Source organism: Rousettus aegyptiacus, unplaced genomic scaffold (genome assembly GCF_014176215.1).
Source record: "Rousettus aegyptiacus isolate mRouAeg1 unplaced genomic scaffold, mRouAeg1.p scaffold_m13_p_6, whole genome shotgun sequence".
In the NCBI taxonomy this organism is placed as follows: domain Eukaryota; kingdom Metazoa; phylum Chordata; class Mammalia; order Chiroptera; family Pteropodidae; genus Rousettus; species Rousettus aegyptiacus.
In genome coordinates, this window is record NW_023416309.1 from 35,663,679 (window position 1) to 35,686,232 (window position 22,554).

Genomic DNA, 22,554 nt, shown 5'->3' on the forward strand with positions numbered 1-22,554 from the left:
ATTATTCGAGGACATGCTGTACTTTCTCCAGGGTATCTGATTTTGAGAGAAATGTGAATTAGGTTTTGGATATCTTTAATTTGACTTGATGGAACATTCACATTGTAGAAAATTTTTATTGGAGTGAAAAAGAACTTTAATAAAATTTTGTGCAAATTAAAAAAATTCACCTGTGTTGCTTTAGTAGTTTAATAGAAATATATTTTGTTCATTGAATATTATTTATTTATTTATTATTTTTTAAGACGAGGCAACCCTTTTTTGACCTCACAGATTGCGAGGACCTTGTCAACTTACAGTCCTTTGTTTTTTATTTTTTACACCTACAGTACCATGTCTTCCTAGGAGGTCTCCCATTCAAGTACTAACCAGGCCTGACCCTTCTTAGCTTCTGAGACCAGACTGGGATAGAGCTTGTTCAGGGTAGCATGGCTATAGGCAAATGGAATTTAAATTAAGTAAAGTTTATGGTTTTATTTTCCCAAGTTCTATTTTCAATATTTTGAGAGATTACTATTTCAAAGAACAATTTGAAAGGAATTTTTAAAATATTGATAGTGTTTTACTGAAGTATGACATACATATAATATATCCAGATTTTAAGTTGTACATCTTGATGAATTTTGACATACGTATACATATGTGTGACAATCCTCTATATCAAAAGTAACAGACATTTTCATTGTCAAGGAAATTAGTTGCCTTTATGCATCCCTTCCAGTCATTTCCCATGCTTCCTTGTCCCCCTCTAGAAAGCAACTACTATGATTTCTGTCCATGGTTTTTGTTTAATTTAATACATGGACTCATTTGTTCTTATTTTTTTGTTGTGCTACTGTTGTTTATTATTTTGAGATTCATCTACATTGTGTATATTTGATGTTTGGATAGTTTGCAAATTTCGATTCTTATAAATAAGTCACTCTTGTATAGGTGTTTGTGGACATATGCATTTATTTGTTCTGGGTCTTAGGATAGGTGTATCTTTTCCTGTGGGAAACTGTCAGACTTCTCCCAGGTGGCCATACCATTTTACACTGTTACCAGTAAAATATGAGAGTTTGGGTTGCCCTTCTTCTTTACCAACACTTGGTTTTATCTGGTTTTGTTTGTTTTAAATGTAAGAAACTCTTGATTGGCTTGTAATGTATTTTGGTTTTGAAAGTAATTTTGAATATTTCGAATTTCTTGAAAATTTTTTCTAGATCATTTCAAAGGTGGTCAATCTGGATTAAATCCATCTAAGAACTTCTTAGACCCTAAGGAATTAATGGAATTATTAAAATCTAGGGATTATGAAAGGTAAGACTTTTTTAATTTTAGAAAAGTGTGATTCATAGCATTGATTTATCATAGAAGTAAAAGTATTTGGTTTTTTTTCTATAGGGAAGTAAAAGGATCAAGAGAGAAGGTCATTAGTGATGAAGATCTAGAGTTGTTGTTAGATCGAAGTGATCTCGTTGGTAAGTATCTCTCAGGCTTTTATTTTTTTATGGAAACTTTGAAACATGCACATAAATAAATGAATAATATAATCTACCTCTATGTATAATGCATTCAGCTGTAATAGTTGATAACATCTAGCCAGTCTCTTTTTGGTACCATTCTGGTTTGTCAGAATCTTAAAATTATGACATTTTACCTATAACTTTCTCATGAATCTTTTACCAACAACATGTTTTCAAACATAGCCACTGTGTCATTATTACATTAAAGAGAAGTGGCACTAATAGCCAGTACATATCCAGATTTCCCCAGTTGTCTCACATCTTTTTAGTTTGAATCAGCATCCAAATTTCATTGTTAACATCGCTTCTATAATACCACCCCCTCGCCCTCCCTTATTTCTTTCATGCCATTTGTTGGAGACACCTGTTATTTGTCGTATATTCGAGAATGGGCTGATTTTCTTTTTTTTGCTCTTCCCCCTCCTTTGTGTTGTCCTTTGTCATATTCCTCAGTGTACTTACTTACTGTGAAGTGGTAGATAGTGTGTGTAAATAGCTTTGTAGCTATTTATATTAATTATATCTAGGTTCATATCTTAGGACTACCAGTGCTTCGTTCTCTTTCTTTCTGTCTGTCTTTCTTCTGCTGCTTTTTTGCATCCTTGGGTGAACACGAACCACCAACCTTTTCGATTGTTCTCATATTTTAAATCGTACCAGGAGGCACATAATATGTGGGTTTCTTATTTTTCGTGAGCTAAGATTGATGAGCAGATTCAGGTTGGTCCTTAATATAGGAATTTCCTTTCTGCCTTTTATTTAACCTGATGGTTTCAGCATCCATTGATGATGAATGTTTTAAACCATTATTTCCTTAAGGATTGCAAAATGGTGGTTTTCTTGTGCTACCTTTCCTTTATTAACTAAAATTTCCTTTATTTAGAACTTTTCCTTATAAACTCTTTGGCTACTCTGAGATACAATCTATACAGGTGAAACAGGATAAATTACTTTTATTTATCAATTTTTAAAATAATGAATTTTGATGCCTACAATGTCGACCATAAATTATTTTGAAAATATAATACTAAAAACATCTTCTAATTATTTTATAACATATTATGGTACTTATACTATTATTTATGTGCATTACAATTTTATTTAGTTGTAAATTTTAGTCGGAAATACTATATAATGGTCTGCTACTGGCTATCTTTTCTGAATTCTATTTTCAGCAATGTTATGTTAGCATCTTGATATTAAGGATGATAGGAATATTTAATAATACCATGAAAATAGGGAGAAAAACTACAAACTAGAGCTCTTTTTTCTGAGGTGGTAGGGGAAGAGCTAATTGTTAAACATTTACTAGCACACACTAGTTGTAGTGTCATGATGTCTTCTACTTAGTTTCAAATATCTCATTTTAAACTTGTGGCTTTTGTCTTGTTAGTGAATTGAAATTTTTTTTACATATTCTAGATACCAGTCTTTTATAGATATGTTCTGCAAATATTTTTTCCCAGTCTTTGGCTTCTTTTTGTACTTTTTTGGTATCTTTTGAAGGGCAAAAGGCTTTAATTTTGATGAACTGCAGTTTGCCTTTTTTTAGTTGTTATCTCTAGTGATTTTAGTGTTGTATCTAAGTAATCTTTGCTGAACCCAAGGTCACAATGTTCTTTTAAGAGTTTAGTTTTAGCTCTTCTATAGAGTTAATTTTTGTGTGGGGTATGAGATAAAGGTATAAATTCAGCTTTTTTGATTGTTGTTATCCAACTCTTTGGGCACCGTTTATTGAAAGAGTGTTCATTTCCCATCAAATTGCCTTAGCACCTTTGTCGAAAATGTCGATCATAAATGTAAGGGTTTATGTCTTTACTGTCAATTCTTTGTCAATCCTATGCCAGTAACATACTGTCTTAATTATTGTAGCTGTGTGGTGAGTTTTGAAATTGGGAAGAGTGAATTCGACAAATTAGTTTTATCTATTCTGGGTTTCTTGTATGTTTATATGCATTTTAATATTCAAATAGTTCATGAACAAATAGAAAAATAAAGCATAGGCCAAATCTTAAATATATTATCAAATAAAAATCAGCAGTATAGAAGGTATGCAAGGATAGTGTCATGTTTGAAAATATCAATTCACATTTACTAAAATCCCACTTGATATGCCATCACAATCACCCTCATAATGCTTAAACTAGACATAGAGAAGGATATTCTTAATCTGCTAAAATGCATACGTTGAGGAAACTACTACTAAACCAAGAACTTTCAAGAATAACAGCTCTCACTCCCACTGTATAATGTACAGCATTGTACAGCGTACACAGAAGTTCTAACTAATGCTATGAAATAATAAAAATAGGTTAAAGGAATAATAGTAAGAAAGAGTTTCAAATTGCTTATATTCGCAGCTGATGTAATTGTCTCCATAGAAAGTCCAAGGAAATTGAGAAATCTCTCTCAAAATTCAAGAAGATTGCTTATAAATTAATACTATGTATATAAGCAATAATTGTTTAGAAAATGTGATCTTATAACAGCTATAAAATTATAACATGCTGAGGATTAAATACAATAATTTCTTTAAAGTCTTATGGAGAAAATTATGAAACATTGAAGGATATTAACAGCAGGATAGAGTAAATGTACAGATTTAACTATTTTATGCATATAAATGTTTAGTATTAAAAATAAGACAGTAGTCCCCAAATTATATTGTTTACATTGATCTTCTGATTAAAATTCCAATATAACTTTTTAAAGAAATATGACAGGGTGTTTTTAAAATTTATATGGAAGAATAAAGAGTCAAGAGCCAAGATAATTTTGAAGAACAACAAAATAGTTCAAGTATTAAGTTTTTAATTAGTCATAATAATCAAGACTGTTGAATTAGCATATGATAAGTTAAATTAACCAATGGTATGGTAAATCTAGAAAGTAAACCAAACTTCCATGGAAAATCAATAAATGACAGAAATGGCATTTCCAACTAGTAAGGGGAAATTATTCTTATACAATTCATGATTCTGGAACAATATGTAACTAACAGAAGAAAACTTTATACCGTACTCAAGAACAGATTCTAGATGAATTAACAGCCTTACATAGTCAAAAGCAAAATACTGAAAGTAAAACTTTTAAAAAATATGAAAATTTATGTGTGACTTGAAGATGCAAAAAGAATTCTTAAGGTAACAAAACAAACTAAATGAACTGATTTTGTACAATAATTTAAAGACTTCTGTAAAAATAGATAATGCCATAAATAGATAAGGGAGAACTCACAAATATTTGCAACACATAACGGGAAGTGTTTATCATATATAAATAATAAATCAACAGAAAAAAATGGACAATATATGAGCAGGTGATTATGAGGAGAGAAAGAAATGGTTAGTGAACATACAAAGATGTTTCCACCTCTCTAGAAATCAGAGTAATGCAAAATAAAACCACTGGATATTTCATTCCACAGCTGTCACAATGACAAAAGTATAAAAGAGCATATATCGCCAATGGGAGGTGTGTAAAGATAAATTTTCAGCTTTTAAACTAACCATGATTGGGCTTTTTAAATTTTTTTTTTAAACATTTCTGAGAACACAATTCAAATGGGTATTCTTTTGATTTCTCTGTATCTGTATATCTTAAATTCAACAGAAACGATTTTGATAAGGAAACTGATATTTCCTAATAAAACCAGGAGGCCAATTCTAGTTATGATGAGATAATATACTTTAATTTTTTGCTGTTAATGATTAAGGAATAAAAGGGCCCACATTAGTGTGGGCTTTAAAATTTTCGATAAATGACTCACGTCTCATAATATATTGGATATGTTTCTTAAGGTTCTTTAGGTTTGTATACTTTTTAAAAAATAAATACTTGTTTTAATATTTTTCTCTTAGATCAAATGAATGCCTCAGGACCAATAAAAGAGAAGATGGGGATTTTCAAGATATTAGAAAATTCTGAAGATTCCAGTCCTGAATGTTTGTTTTAAATTGGAGCTAAAGATCATCTTTTAAAAATTCTCGTTTACATCTACAGATTTTACCTATATTGGTGTTAAAATCCATATTGTCCACTTTACTTTTGGATTATATCAGTTTACATGATGCAACATTGCATAATAGGTTGTAATTTTCTGAGCCTTATTAAGAACAAAGAAGTATTCATATTTAGATTTTCAGTTAAATTTTCAGATTCAGTAGTGCTCTTGGGTTCAGCCTGATGTGTACTTAACCACTGCCAGATTTATACAGTCTTCCTGTGGAAGTTTAATGTCTTTCCCTCATTTCCCCTCTTTAACAGTACTTTTCATGGGTTTTTGGTACTTCGTTTATGGAGTAGGCTTTTGATGGGGGAAAGATTGGGATTATGCTTACTGTTTAAACAAGAAATTGTTTGATTTTAGGGTCTGTTTCTATAAAATAATTTACCAAATAAATGTTCATTATGAGATAATCTCATCAAATTATTTTTCAGAAAAGAATGTCTCAGGTGAAATAATAGCAAAAGTCTTGACTGACACTATAATTCAACATTATTTATCTTGGTTTCATTTATTAATACAATACACTTGCCATAAAAAGATTTCAACTGCATTTTGGGTTATTGCAGAGAAGGCTCTGGAAGAAACTGTAGGGTCTCAACAAAAGGCCAGAAACTGGAAGCGTCAACATATCATGCAAAGTAAGAGATAGGAAACGCTTAAAATCTATAGTAGAAAAGGAAATAGTATCAGAGGAAAGAAAACAAGACCTAAAAATATAAGTAATACAAAATTTATGCCCTGTTAAATACATCAGGCTATGAGGAAGAGAAATCCCGAACACTTCCTGAACCATACATTCTATGTATAGGCTGTTTATCTCATGGAAAAATGTTATTCTTGCTGCCATGTATATTATTCAAATGTAGATCAGATTATCTGCAATTTAGGATGGTGGAACTAGGACTTGTAAGAAAAAGTAAAAATTTGAGAGAATATACAGTCCAAAAAAAAAAAACAGACTAAAGAGCAGTTTTTGTTTTTGTTTTAAACTGGAAATGTTTACTGATCAGTAATGCTAACCATTGTAACCGTAGTTGGTTTCTTAGTAGTTATACTGTTTTCTTCAAAGTCTTTTCTCTCTCACGTTCTCCCTAATAGTACATTCATGGTGGGTTCACTTCTGTCCTCACATCTCTAATACCTCCTCCTTTTGTAACACGAAAACCATTTCTTTCTTTTATAGCAAACCCCTTGAAAAGTTGTCTGTGTTCACTTTTTTGTTTCTCCAGTTTTCCCCCTGAACCCATCCCAGGTGTGTTTTCATCTCTATTGCTCCATGGCAACTTTTTATTAAGGTTTCCAGTGACATCTGTGACCTCACTTTACTTATTCTCAGTTTTCTCCGCTGTTTTCTTATGTCTTTGACTCCTAAACATTAGAATGTCCCAAGGAGGGCTTGAGGCTCCTGTGACGGTGTTTTCTCGTTACTTTAAATGCAAAATATGTGGTAATGACTTTAACTTTTATCTCAAGCCAGAATCTTTCTCCTGAAGTCAAATCCAACTGCCTACTTGACATTTTTACTTGGTTGCCTAATAGCTCGAATTATCCCAAATTTTAAGTTATGAACTTGTAGGTCTCCAGCCTCTTGACTGTTAGCACCCATACATTTATTTTCAGCTTCCAAAATCTTGTGTTCTGTCTTTTGTTATTCTGGGGGTTTAATGCTTATTTATTTCATCATTTTGTTGTTTTTTTAGTTTCCAATATTTAAGTGGCAGAGGGGAACAGACGTTCTCATTCCATGACACTGAAACAAATGCTCCCTGCTTCATCTCATATAAAAAAGTATTCTTAAACCAGACCTTGTCTTCCATCACCTCATTAAATCGCCATGAAAAATACTTGTTTCATTGACATTCTTCCATATCATTAGGCAGTTCCTGAATGTGTTGAGATGTATAGTGTTGGTGGTTCTTGAACATTTCCAAGCAAATATGTTTGATGGAATCTCACCCATGTCTTAGCAATTATATATAATCTTTTTAGTTTCAGCAGTTTGAAGTAACACTTCTTAAGAAGCCTGAAAAGCACTTCTGTTGATTTAAACAAATTCCATACTCTTTCAAAGAATTATTTTGGTTTTGAGCTTTTTAAGTTTATGCTACTTAATGATTCTGTTTGCTTTATTGGCCAGTACATTTCTACAAATAACATACTATGTTTTTAATACTTCACCACCAGTTATGGTTATAAAAATTAAGTTCAAGGAATCGTGGATAAAAATAAAACAATCTCTTTTGGTCTTCATTTCTTTAGTCACTTTATCCCTTGGTTTACAACTACTACATTCAGAGAAGATTCAGCTTGTCAATCTAGTAATTCTTTGTCTTTATTATAGACATTTTATACCCCCAATTTAGCTAATGTTTAAATAGTCGATTAATTGATTTTTAAAGGAATTATGAAAGCAAATATTTACATTTTTGCAGAATTACTATATATTTTTTAACTTAAATCGGCAACTAAGCTTAAAATAGCATATGTTGTAATGTCCCATTTTTCAGGACCAGGACACGAGTTTGACAACAGTGCCAAGTAATTGACAGGCACATAAAACAGTCTCTAGGTCTTAAATGGTATCAATATAATTTGAAAGTATGAGCAGTAAATAAATTACAGATAGTTGTAATTGTGAAATGGTTGTCAGTCATGTGACCTTGAATATGCGCCTATAAATTTAGATTTGAAATGAATACACATAAAAACAAATTTCTAAGCTATGTCCACAGTTTGAGAAATGCAACCCTAAGGATTAATTTGTCCATAATTTTCCCTAAAAGTCATGTCCCTGGGTCTTTATTTCTTCCTGAGTATTATTTTTAGATCTCTATCCTTCACTGACTTACTGAAATAACCACCTGAAGACCTCTTTGAGAATGGGATTATGTGAGCTGTTTCTGTAAAGTATTTTAGAATGTTTATAAAATACTGTATGAATGTCTCTCAGTACCCAATTAAGGTGGTCAGATAAAAGTTTCATTCTTTTAGCTTTAAAAGTTATTTAAGGAAAAATAAGAATAGCTTAGTCATTACGGAAATGTGGCGAATTTCTTTTTACTGAGGTACAACATACTGAGGAGAACACAGAAGTTTTGAGTGCTTTTTGGTGTACTCTTGGGTATCCACTAGAAGAGCCACCCAGATAACCATGTTTCTAGCATTTCAGAAGGCTCTCTGCCCTATGTAACTACTCCAAGGTGGTCACTCATAACCTTTATCACTAGATTTGTCCCACACAAAAGTCTGACAAATATGTGAATTAATGAAGTTTGGGAAGTGTTAAAAATAGCATTTCTCTTGGTACAGATAAATGGTAAGGAAACCTCGTGAGAGCAGATCAGTTACACGTTTATCTTGTTTTTTTCCCCTTTTCTCTGTTTATTACTGAATTTTCAAGTAAGGATTATTGGGGTGGCTGCTGACGCCCAAGTTTATTTCTCTGGGTACTTGAAAGCTATGAGTTGAATCCTATCCTAATGCTTTATCAAAATGAGTTCTCTGGCATGACTTGTGCTGGGGAACAAGGACAGACTAATTTGGGAGCAAGGGGTTTCATCCAGGAAGCTTTCCTTGATTTATCTCACCACCAAAGTTATGCCTTTTCTCCATCTTTCATTGAATCCTCTGTGCTTCTACTAGAGTGCAAGAGAGGTAATACCTGGCACAAGGCAGGTTTAATTTTTTCATGGGAGGGATTATAAAGTTCAAGGTCTGAGTAGACCTGAAGAGGCACTACTAATGAACAAAAGTAATCATAAAAATACATAATTGATCATTATCTAGACTTGATGCTTGGTCATATTCCTCAACTTGAATACTTGCAGAGTTAGCTTCTTGATGTTTAGGTCTCAGCTCACATTTCATCTCAGAATGAATGTCTCAGATCTCCATGCCTCCCCACTGTGCCCCCCACCCCCAAGGATCTTACTCTTCTCAATTTATCGCCCTTTTATAATCATGAGATTGAGCACTTAATCTTTTTACCTGTATTGTTCACTACATATGAGCATATTGAAAATGTGAAACAGGAATAAAGTTAAAAAGCAGTGCCAAGTGAACACATTGGTTAAGTACTCAGTGCCATAGAATTAAAGAAAAATGAAAGACATAGTTTATCGAGTACTAAACAAAAGATAGGAAAATCACCTGGGTGCACTGTATAGATATGAACATCAAAGGCAGAATCTAAAACTAGGTCACCTACAAAGGAACAAAGATCAGGTAGACAACAGATGTCTTATTTTAATAGTAAAATAGCAAATTTTCAGGTGAAGAAACTAAAGATAGATATTTTAAGGCATACAAGTTTTGTCATTTAAAAGGAAGTAAAATCACTGACCCAACCCTGTGAAGTACATTGGAAACAGCCTAACGGAATTCATGTATTCTGAGGATCTCCTTAATGCAGTACTTCAGAACGCAGGCAATTCTTAATAAGCAGTAGTGCTATTGGCAAAGCAGTGTTATAAAAGCCAAGAACCACATGGAGAAGTGGACGAGTTTGAAGCCAGCAGCTGATGTCACTGAACAGGCAGCCTACACCTTCAGAATTAGGTCTGATGTTATCCAGAACTAAGGGAAGTTTTTGAACCACTTCCCTTAGTTAAACAGACTATTATCACTTTAGTTAGAGTCTGTATTTCTCTAGGAATAAATCTTTCTGGTTGTCAGAGAAAGGTACTTTGTGATTACTTCATGTTTTTGTAAATTTTGTTCTGTAATACAATATTATAGATGCCTCTAGTAATTAATTATTAACTGCAAAATGAAGGAAATAACTACCTCAAGGATATGGTGGGTTTAAATAGGACCTTGCACAAAAAGTTATACATTAAACTCAGTAATCTCAAAGATGTGGACAAATGATACTGCATACATAAAACACTTCATGCAGTGTCTGCCAGTTGATATTTAATAAATAACAGGTACCGTCATAACTACTACTGTATATTAGCAATTTAAATTATCATTAATAAACTACCAAAGAAATGATGCTTAAGTGGAAGAACCAAAATCCAAACAAATCTTTCTGTTGTGTCATTATGCCTCGCAAAATACCAAATAAAAATCTCCATTCTTTGGACAAAGGCATTGTTGATCATTTCTCTGGAGGGGATAATGATCCTCTTTTTGCCCAAGTTAAACTCTGTTCATTTCTACTGTGAACATGTAGCTGCAATTCTGACACATTTTCCTGGCTTGCAGAACTTGAAAATTTTGGCTTAGGCACATTAAGTAAGGAGAGCAATCCTCTTAGTTCAGAGTGAGTAGACCTTTCTAAAAGTTTTTAACAATTGATCTGGAAATTTGGGGGGGGGGGGAGAATATAAAGCAATTTTTCAGTTTTTGCATGTGAAAAAATATCAGACTTGAAATGAGAAGACCTGGATTTCAGTTACTGCTCTGTGCACTGTACCAACATGGGTAAGGTAACCTACGTAAATATCTATTTCCTCAAAACAATGGAGCTAATATTTACTGACCAGCTTAGTTTACAGGTTTCTTTTGCAAACCAAATAGGTTAGAGCATGTGAGAAAAGCACTCAAAATTAGTATATAGCTTCAGAGGATGAGCCACAACATTTCTGACCAGCTTAGTTTACAGGTTTCTTTTGCAAACCAAAAAGGTTAGAGCATGTGAGAAAGCACTCAAAATTAGTATATCGCTTCAGAGGATGAGCCACAACAGTGGCCGCTGGCCTCTGTTGGATTGTTTCTTGAGGCAACTATAAGCAAAAAATCTGTGGATTGCTTGCTGAATCTTAAGAGGTGGCTCCATAGTGGCACAGGCTGAGCCTAATTGGCTGCAGCTGAACTCTTCTCAGGACTGTGCCACTGGACATTTACTAAAAAATGCCATGCCAATAAGATTGGGAGACTTAGGAGCTTTGAACAATGTCTTTCACCTGCATCATTTATAAGGCACAGACGGCAGCTTTGCGCAGAACCCAGATGATCTGTTAACATCAAGCTGGCCCAGAAGGATTATTTTTTTCTTTCATTCACTTATGTTGGTCCTTATCCCAGAACTACTTCCTTCATATCAGGCATAATTGGCTTCTTCAGAGAAGTTCAATTTCCATGGCCATTCCAAACAAAAAGCACTTTATATACTAGATGACTTCTTAAATGAAGTCTCTAATCAAAAATGTGCTTAGTACATGGAAACAGACACAGAAATGCAGCCAAAAGGGGAAAACAAAGAAGGAGAAACCATACGAGGTCACAGAACAGAGATCCAGGAATAACAGAGTCGAGCAATCTAATTTAATCTTTTGAGATCAAATTCATAAAATCCTCTTTAAGTCCAAGATTCTTGAGTTTAGTTTCTACGGTTTCTTCTGTCTTTTATTGTTTCAGGTCTTACATTTAGGTCCTTACTCCATTTTGAGTTAATTGTGGTGTGTGCTGATTGACGACAGTTTCATTCTTTTGCAGGTGGCTTTCCTGTTCCAGCACCATTTGTTGAATTGGTTTTCCTTCCTCCAATGTAGGCCTTGGCTTTTTGTTGAAAAATATTTGCCCATAGAAATGTAGGTTTACTTCTGGACTCTCAAGTCTGTTCCACTGGCTCGCGCGTCTGGTTTGCTGCCAATACCATGCCGTTTCGATTACTGTTACTTCGTAGTACAAGTTGAAGTTGGGAAGTGTGTAGTGTCCAGCACCTTTCAATTTTCTCAATATGGCTTTGGCAATTCATGATCTTTTCTGAGTTCATAACCTGATACCAAAACCTGCTAAAGATAAAGTGAAAATATAAAACTACAAACTGATATTTCTCATGAACACAAATGCAATAATCATAAATAACACACAGGCAAACTGAATACGGCAACGTATTAAAATGATTATACACCACGATCAAGTCGGCTTCATCCCCAGGATATAGGGTGGTTCCGCATACACAAATTGATTAATGTGGTACACCACATAAATTAAAAAATAAGAATCATACGATCGCATCAATAGATGCAGAAAAAGCCTTTGATCAGGTACAGCATCCGTTTATGAACAAATACTTAACATCATGGGTATAGAAGGAAAGTGCTTTAACATAATGAAGGCCATATATGACAAACTCTCAGCCAACTTTTACTGAATGGTGAAAAACTAAAAACTTTCTCTCTAAAATCAGGAACAAGACAAGGTTGTCCACTATGGCCATTGTTATTCAATGTAACACTGGAGGTCGTAGCGAGTGCAATCAGACAAGAGAAAGATACAGAAGGCATCCAAATAGGAAACGAAGAAGTCCAACTGTCACTATTTGCAGATGATATGATTCTTTAGAAAGAAAACCTTAAAGACTCCTCAAGATACTACTAGAAATAATAAGCATAAAAAGTAAAGTTTCTGGATACAAAATCAATGTTCTAAAATGCATGGCGTTCCTAGACTCTAACAATGAAGTGTCAGAAAAAGTGGCAAAAATAATTCCTTTTGCAATTGCAACAAAAGGAATGAAATTCTTAGGAATAAATTTAATGAAAAACGCGATGGTCCTCTATGATGAAAACTATAAGAGCCTATTAAACGAAATTGAAGAAGATGCATAGAAATGGAAGGATATCGTGTTCTTGAATTGGAAGCATCAACATAGTTAAAATGACCTTTTTTACCTAAAGCATTATACAGATTATTGCAATCCCCATCAAATACCCACCTGCATTTTTGTAGAGAAATAGAACAAGAAATCATCAGTTTTGTATAAAAGCAGAAAAGACTCAGAATCGCCAAAACCATTCTGAGAAATTGAACGAGGCTGGAGTCATCAGTCAGCTTGAATTCAAATGATACTACAAAGTGGCTACAACCAAAAAGGCATGATATTGGCAGAAAAACAGACACACGGAAGAGCGGAAACAATTGAGTATCCAGAAGTAAACCATATTTATTTGGGCAAATAATTTTTGACAAAGGAGCAAGAAACATACAGTGGAGAAAGAAAATCCTTTTTAATAAATGGTGCAGGGAAAACTGGAAAGCCACCTGCAAAAGAATGAAACTAGACTATTGTCTATCGCCACACACCGAAACTAACTCAAATGTATTAAGACCTGAATGTAAGTCCTAAAACAATAACTTGTATAGAAGAAAGCATAAGAACTAAACTCAAGGACCTTGGCCTTAAAGAGGATTTTATGAATTTGACCTCAAAAGTAAGGGAAGTAAAAGCTAAAATAAATGAATGGGACTACATCAAACTAAGAAGCTTCTGCACAGCAAAAGAAACGGTCAATGAGGGAAAGAGACAACCAACCAAATGGGAAAATATATTTGCAAACAATGCCTCCAATAAGGGCCTAATTTCCAAAATAGACAAAGAACTCATACGACTCAATAACAACAACAAGACAAATGGTCCAATTAAAAAATAGGCAGACGACCTGAACAGACACTTCTTCCAAGACGATATACAAATGACCAATAAACATGTGAAAAGATGCTGAAAATCACTATCTATTAGGGAAATGCAAATGAAAACCACAGAGAGATAGCATCTTACACCTGTTAGATTGGTTGTCATCGAAAGGACAATTAACAACAACTATTGGAGAGGATGGAGAGTAAAAGGAACTCTCATACACTGCTGGTGGGGTTGCAAGTTGGTACAGCTATATGGAAAAAAGTATGGAGGTTCCTCAAAAAACCTAGGATTTGATGTACCATATGATCCAACAATCCCTCTACTGAGTATTCACCTCAAAGACTTAAAAACACATATCTGAAAAGATATTTCCACATCGATGTTGATAGCAGCGTTATTCACAGTGATCAGGACATGGAAGCAATTGAAGTGTCCTACGATAGATGATTCACTAAAGAAGCTGTGATACATCTATACAATGGAATATTACTCAACCATATGATCGATGAAATACTGTCGTTCGCAACAACGTGGATGAACCTTGATATAATCATGCTTAGTGAAATAAGTCAGACAGAAACAGTTGAAAATCACTTGATATCACTTACATGTGGGATATAAACCTAAAAGCAATAAAAATACAGGACAAGCGAACAGAGACACATGGACATGGACAGTAGACTTGTGGTTACCAGAGTGTCAGACAGAGGGGGAGGTAGACTGGGTAAAAGGTCTCAAATATGTGGTTACAGGAAGAAATTTATCTCTGGGTGATGACTATGCAATGCTCACTCTCTCTCTCTCTCTCTCTCTCTCTCTCTCTCTCTCTCCATACACACACACACACACACACACACACACACACACATATATGTGCTTTATTGTTGAATTGTATACCTGAAACACTGAATAAAATAATAAACACAAACAAACAAACAAACAAACAAACAGATAAATAAACAGTTCTAATTCACTATTTTTCCCTCACAGAACTTTGAACCGTTCTGTCACTGTGGAGGGCTTCACCCTGGGCTCTTCTGGCCATCCATCTGGGAAGTGATGAGAAATTCCCTTGATTTGAGATGTCGCGGACCTCGAAATTGGAAACCTGAATCTTAGACAAGGTTTTATACTGATGACATAGTAACACTGCAGCTCATCGAGTCACCAATTCCTTACTTCAAAATCTAAAGTCAGGATTAGACTAGAGGGCTTTGATCCCTCATTCTCTAATTATCTGTGACTCTTTCACTCTACAAAAAGAGAATAGATTAGGCAGGAGCCTCAGCAAGAGAAAGGAGGAGAAGAGCAGAGACACCCATCTCTCAAGAAATAAAATGATTGCTTTAAAGAGAGCCATCAAATTCATTTCATGCAAGAGAAAGTAGCGCTGCTCGGTCAGAGTCCAGAGCTGTGTGAGTCAGGCAGCAAAGTCATGCTACTCTATGTCCTAGATAAAGGGATCACCAAAACTGGACTCACCGAACTTCTACAGGTTACATAACTACACTTTTCTGACCCTTCCTTTAGTCAACCCATGCTGCAATAGTAACATGGTTAATGTTTACTTCACAGTCACAGTCACCAATGAAGGGAAGTCACAGATGACTCAGGAAACACTGGGGAACTTGCTTGAACCGAGTGTTTTCGGGTAAGGAAGCATTCACAACCCAGAGGATGTGGGTCTAGAGCGCCACCACCTGCAGGCTGTTTGTCCTTGGCCGAGGTGCTGAAACTTTCAAGCCAGCTGCCTCATCATTAAAATGGACATAACTTTACCTTAGGCAAAAGTAACTGAGTGTATCAAAAGAGATATGATGGATGTGTCATTCTGCCTGGTAACATGAGGGACGAGAGTATGTGCTGTAAATGTGGTCTTGACGAGTCTTAGTTTTCCTTCTCAAAGTGCTTCAAACTAAGTGTGCTAATCATTTTAGGACTGATAAGATGATATCTTTACAGAATACATCTTTGTACAGTAATCTAGTAATGTATATCATTACAGTGATATTCGGATTTTTATGATCACTAAATCCCGTCTCATGTTCAGGTCTGCATGTTATGCTAGTTCTGTACTCTAAGTCTCTTTAGTTAAGTCCCTGTCCTCCATCTCCCACAGAATCTATGTCTGTTGTCCTGTCTAAAATCTTTCTTCCTTGTTGTGCATACTTCATTCCATTGGTTCTTACAATGTTAGAGTGGAAAAATAACAGAGAAGGCTGTGTCTGAAGGTGGGAGGATTTCTGAAGTAAGGGAGGTGGGGAAGCCACGGTTTTTCAAGACTTCTCCCTAAATTCTGTGACACGGGCTCTTCCCTCAGAGACCTGCCCAAGTTTCACTTCTGCATTGATGGAGTGAGTAGAATCTTCATCTTTTAGTTCTTCTCTTGAGAATCTATGGCCCTTTTATCCTTGTAGTCAAATAAGGGCTTCTGTTTAATGTGGAGCCCGTTATTTTGTGAACACTCGATGGGGTGCCCATTCAGAGAAATTTGTGTTTTAGGAGTTTGTTTCTTTTCCTGAAATTCCTTTTGAGGCAGCTGAGTTGTAAGCCATAGGGCACCACAATGGGCACCAGAGAACATAAGTTGCAACCCCAGTTTTGTCACTTATGAGCTGCGTGACACTGGATGGGTGTCCTATCCTCTCTGAGATTCCCTTTCCCCATTTGAAAGGTAAAAATAATTTTTTTCATTTTTTTTTTCTCTTGGTGGGGGAGATTGATGTTAAAATGTGTGTGAATTAGCTAATTACTTGGTTCGTATTTAGATATTCAAAGTTAATGAGTTGTGTTCCCTAGTTTATGTTTAGCTAACCATAAGGCTTTTATAATCGAGGACAAAGTATGCTAGGATCTGATAAAACATTGAAGGATAAACTTTTTTTTATACACGAGGATTGTCTCACAGGTTATAAATTCTAAACCGGTCTTAAATCTGAGAATCCAAAATATTCATCATTTTTTTGAGCCATTTATTTACTTTACTGATTTTTAAACACATGGGATGGTAAAATAAAAAATAAAAAAAACAATATCTGGGATGCACTTCAAACTTGTCAAATCAGCATCTCCAGGGTGAAACATTATAAAGAAGCCGACAAGTGGGCCAAGTCCTTTCAGAAAAGACATTAAAGTAAGTAGATCTAGCTTATTAATCTCCTTAGGCATCAAAGAGGCACAGGGTGAATAGTAGGGAGTGTTATCAAAGTTTCGATTTTAAACTCCCTGTTGTCTAAGAAGAAAGCTGTAATGGATCCGGTTGTGGTCCTGGGCCTCTGTCTCTCCTGTTTGCTTCTCCTTTCCCTGGGGAACAGACATGGGAAAAGGGAACCTCCCACCTGGCCCTACGCCTCTGCCAGTTATGGAAATATTCTACAGCCAAATCTGAAGAACATAAGCAAATCCTTCAGCAATGTAAGTATGTCTTATATTTCTCCAGCAGGTTGTCAATGGCAAGCAAATTGATATCTACTTTTAAATAAAATGTATTTATCAAAATATATTTACAGAAATCGTGACATAGAAAATCAAATTGTTAACATGTATCATTGTGAAAAAAATTCTTCTTGTGGAGTATTGTTTTGATTTGTCATCCTCAAGAATAGTGGAGTGAAGTAATGCATTTTGTGAGGGAGATACATTTAGATCTTTGTATACTGGAATCAAAATAATAAAGTGGCAAGAGATGGGAAAACAGCTCCTCATGACAAAGGACATTTTTTTTTGATCAGAGACTTCATTCAAGAAGTCATCTATTATATAAATAGTGCTTTTTGTTTGGAATAGCCATGGAAATTGAACTTCTCTGAAGAAGCCAATTATGCCTTATATGAAGGAAGTAGTTCTGGGATAAGGACCAGTATAAGTGAATGAAAGAAAAAATAATCCATCTGGGCCAGCTTGATGTTAACAGACTGTCTGGGTTCTGTGCACAGCTGCCGTCTGTGCCGTATAAATGCTGCAGGTGAAAGACATTGTTCTTCCATGAGATGCTGCACATCCTGGCACTGCCTCTGTGGTGCTCGCTCTCCTTCTACACCAGTAATACCAGTGGATCATAAACTTGACTGGGCATTAGAAACACGTGGGCTAATTTAAAAAATATAAAATGTTAGTGTTCATCACAGGGCTACTGAATCAGAATTCTTAAAGCAAGAGCTCTACACATGGCCGTGCAGTGGTGAGCGGGGTATTGGTCCAAGGTGGGCATTGAGAATTGATGCGTTGCTCAAGGATCAGAGGTCAAATAAGAAGGGATTCAAATTTCAGTGTTCTAGGTAGTAGCGATGAGATGCTGGGGATAAATTAGAATTTACTGACAGCAGTATCCTTCTTTGTAAGTGGGGCAAATGAACCTGCTGAAGGTGCTGCTTTGAGGATTCATCGCAACACGTGTACAAATTAGCCGAGCATTGCCTGGCACATACGTGCTTCATTAACCAACCTCGTTATCGAATTATTTAATTTGAAAGATTTTGAACAGTGGATCACAAAATGAAAGCTTAAAAATGGGATAATAACATTGTTACTCAGGCACGATACATAATCAAATTGTAACTTCTTTTGCTAATATTTGCATCTCCTTTCCCAGCTCTCAAAAGTCTATGGCCCTGTGTTCACGGTGTATTTTGGCATGGAGCCCACCATGGTGCTTCATGGGTATCCAGCAGTGAAGGAAGCCCTGGTTGATCTGGGAGAGGAGTTTTCTGGAAGAGGCAGTGTCCCAGTGTTTGTGAGAATTACTAATATTTACAGTAAAGTTTGTAGTCAGGCCTTGGCACATGGTATATGTCTTCTCTAAGTATTTTTTTTTTTTTTTACCTAATAAAATATCATTTACTCTTCTAGCTCTACAATGCTTTCCCTGTTGTCTTTCATTATTTCCTAGGGAGGCATAGAAAAATAATGGAAAATTATATTTATTTAATAACTTATGTTACGAAGAAAAGAAGGGAACATCAAGCAATTTATGACATTAACAATCCTCGGGACTTTTTCGATTGTTTCCTCATCGAAATGGAGCAGGTAGAACGTTAGCGAGAGCTCAGTTACTTGATTGCTTATAGATTTCGTGGCTCATTGACTACTGGCAAATTTTCTGAGAAAAAGAACTGGAGAGAATTCTAAGAATCTATTACACATTCATCCCCTCCCAATCAATAAACCCAAATCATAGCTGTTACTGTATTTGTAAGTGAATCGAGTTGTGGTTTAGAGAGCTTTCGTTTCATGTGATTTCCCCAAATTGCAAAGTTTAAGCCCCCTTGCCTTTTACGAACTCAGAAACAGGTGGATTTGAAAGTAAGGATTAATTGTTAAAACCAACCAACCAACCAACCAACCTTGAGGTTTAACATGATGTAGTTTTCTGCCTGGAAGGACCATTCTGGATTTTGTAAACCAGAACTGCTTGTATCTAAACTGTGCATGGTATGTTCTAGTTTCAGAGATCTGTGGTATGAAAACCTACCAGTGCTATCGAATTAAAATCTTTAATATTGAAAGAAGCACTGCCAAGCTGGTTCCTTCATCAATAAAGGGCATAACCTATTACCTGTGGTGCTGAACACTGCTTAAGGATGATTTGCTCTTTCAGAGGAAGGAGAGTTAGCTGGAGTGCCCTGTCCACCTCTCTTAACAAATTGTTTAGTCTGTTTCTGGAATGATGGGGATGCCACTGTTTGAGCGAACGACTTCATTAGAAGTTAGTCACCAGGAGATGATCAGTGGTGACTTGAGAGCTCTGACTCAAGACCCCTTAACAGCCAGGGTCCCCAGTCTCTTCTGTGAAGAGGACACATTTGCCATTTCCCTCGGCAGTCTGCAGGTTGAAGACCACGTTCCTGAGTTTGCTTTAATTCCAAAAAGAGAGGGGTATGGTGGCAGGAATCAGCCTAGAGAGGGGCTTATTATGGAATATTCTAATGACTGGTAATGCTCATCATCTATTATTTGGAAAACATTCATATACTAAAATAAACCCCAGAATGACCATTTCCTTACAACTAAATATCTTGCATCAGTATCAAAGGAAAATAATTTGGAGTAAGCTTAAAAAAATATAAGAACATGGCTCATTCAGATGCCAGTTTTCTCATACCTAGAGGAAAAGGCCTGCAAATCTCAGATAAATGAGAAGCCCAGAACAAGAGGAGAGGCCTCAGAAATCTCATGGGGCTCGAGATAGGAAAAAGGACATATGGTCAAATGACAAATGAGAGGACATACAGATGGTCAACAGACATATGAAAAGATGCTCGTCACTAGTAATCAGAGAAATGTGAATTAAAAGCATAGAGATATCACCTGTCAGAACGGTTATCATCAATAAATCGACAAACAAGTGTTGGCGAGGATGTGGAGAAAAGGGAACCTTCATGTACTGTTGGTGAAATTGCAAATCAGTGCAGCCACTATGGAAAACAGTATGGAGGTTCTTCAAAAATTAAACATTGACCTGCCTATGACCCAGCAATTCCAATTCTTGGTATTTGTCTGAAGAAACCCAAAACACTAACTTGAAAAGATACATGCACCTCCTATGTTCATTGCAGTATTAGTTACAATAGCCAAGATATGGAAGCATCAACGATTAAAGATGTGGTACATTTATACAATGAAATATTACTTGGCCATAAAAACTGAAATCCTACCATTTGTGACAACATGGATGGACTTACAGTGTATTATGCTAAGTGAAACAAGTCATACGGAGAAAGGCAAATACCATAAGATTTCACTTACATGTGGAATGTAGGTAACGAGATAAACAAACAAAATGGAAACAGATTCATAGATACAGAGAACAAATTAATAGTTGCCAGATGGGAGGGAAGTTGGGGAACTGGGTCAAAAAGGGATTAAGTACAAATTGGTAGTTACAAAATAGTCACAGTTGGTGAAGTACAGTGTAGGGGAATATAGTCAACCATACTGTACGGTGTATGGCGCCACGTGCGTGACTTCATAAATTACATAAATGTCTAACCCCGTGATGTATAGCTGAAACTAATATAAAATAATATTGAATGTCACTGTAATTTTAAAAAAAATGATAAAGGACACCACACTGCCTGAGAGTCTATACATTTATTGAGTAAAAACAAAATCGATGTCGGCTCTATTTAAATTCAGTTTGGTTTAAACGGGGTTGATGTCCCTCTGCAACAGAGATGAACTGAGGTGAAGAGAAGCACAGTGATCCTGGCATGGGGGCCACCAAGCAAAACGATCTTTCATTAATCACAGCAGCAGGCACCACGCAGCAGTGCGAGTCTGTCGGCAGAGGCAGAGGGGCACGGCGCTTACCGAGCAGGGATAAAGCCAGATGAAGCAGGAACTTCCCAGAGAAAAGAGGGGTGGAGCACACAGAGGGCCAGCTGCAACAGGGGCAAGCTGCAGAAGAGCATTTGGTGCGGATCTGCGGGTTCACTTGGGAAACACAGTGACCACGTCGTAGCCTTCAGGCGGTGTGACCCGCTCTCGGGCATGCTTTTCACAGTAGATTTGATCTTCCACAAAGAAATGGCCCTTCTGTTTCAGGTTGGTGCCACAGTCGGTGCACACGTAACACTCGGGGTGGCGGTGATGGTCCCGCAGTTTCACAAACACACCGCTGCAGGAGGGAGGGAGGAAAGTGGCTCCGTTAGTGATGAGCACACCGAAGCGGCATGGGGGCCAGGGCTCCTCTCAAGAAGCCCCTCGAAGGGCAGATCGTGGCCTCCCAACTGGCCTCTCATTCGTGGAATCCAGGGACATTAGTCTTGAAACCTTCCAGAAGTCTCTCCCACTTCAACAGAGCAGTCCTACCTCTTCTGGTTTTACATGTTCATATCCCAAGGGTGCTATAGCCAAGGAACACCTCCACCACCCTGCTCTGGGACACAGGACATACCCAGCCTCTCTGCTCCACTTTCTAGGTGGCATGTTTTTCCCATGATACCCAAAATGTCCAACATCCAGCACTCTCCATTTTTCCATGGTTTACCCCACCTGCAGGGCTCCAATGCCTGGGGAAGGCAGATACTTACACAATGCCGGTGCCACACTTGTCACACATGGGCAACTTCTGGGCATTTCCAATAGATGCGGCCACTTTGGTGACTGGAGCCTTAACACTTCTGAATCCTGAGGGCTTGTTGGGATCCCCTAAAATGAGGAAAACAAGGGTTAGCCAGGAAGTATAAGACTGCGACTTAAGGGCCATTTAGTTCTTTCACACGCAGTTATACAAATGTTCCGACAAGGTCATAGGCACTGGAGGCAAAGACACCTGACTCTGCTGTGTGATCCTGGGTGAGTTACTTAACATCTTTTGTCCCCAGTGTCCTCGTCGATAACACAGGACATCAAAAAGATTAAAATATACACACAAAGCTCTCCCATAGTACCTGGTCGGCTCTCAAAACACACATTACATTCTGATTAAATACATGCAAACGCTCATGGGAACGTAAAATTACCATACACAGATGGAATGAATGAATGAATGAATGAATGAATGAAACGTGATCTGATCATCCAAAGATAGTGTATTGAGATGCCAGAAGAAACCCAACTCACAAGAACAAAATCACTACAGTAGAATAGGCCACAAGCAGCCAGAGGACCATCGGCATCCTCCTGGTAATTCCATGTGTACAAAATAGGTTCCTAGGTGCTGGGTA

The 22,554-nt window shown here is 36.4% G+C and overlaps 2 protein-coding genes across 5 annotated transcripts in view; one reads left to right on the forward strand and one right to left on the reverse strand.

Moving 5' to 3' along the window:
- Positions 1 to 7,767, forward strand: part of HELLS (helicase, lymphoid specific) — a 34,195-nt gene extending 26,428 nt beyond the window's left edge. For all 4 annotated transcript variants that reach the window (XM_036222611.1, XM_036222612.1, XM_016164243.2 and 1 more), the window contains 3 exons: positions 1,206 to 1,302; positions 1,387 to 1,463; positions 5,369 to 7,767. In XM_036222611.1, the coding sequence (XP_036078504.1) occupies positions 1,206 to 1,302; positions 1,387 to 1,463; positions 5,369 to 5,463 (269 nt within the window). In that variant the 3' untranslated portion in view covers positions 5,464 to 7,767. The remainder of the gene's footprint in view (positions 1 to 1,205; positions 1,303 to 1,386; positions 1,464 to 5,368) is intronic.
- Positions 7,768 to 20,958: 13,191 nt separating this feature from the next.
- Positions 20,959 to 22,554, reverse strand: part of PDLIM1 (PDZ and LIM domain 1) — a 37,291-nt gene continuing 35,695 nt past the window's right edge. Inside the window, exons 6-7 of the mRNA XM_016164240.2 lie at positions 21,919 to 22,036; positions 20,959 to 21,503 (exon numbers count right to left, since the gene is read on the reverse strand). Of these exons, the coding sequence (XP_016019726.2) occupies positions 21,317 to 21,503; positions 21,919 to 22,036 (305 nt within the window). The 3' untranslated portion in view covers positions 20,959 to 21,316. The remainder of the gene's footprint in view (positions 21,504 to 21,918; positions 22,037 to 22,554) is intronic.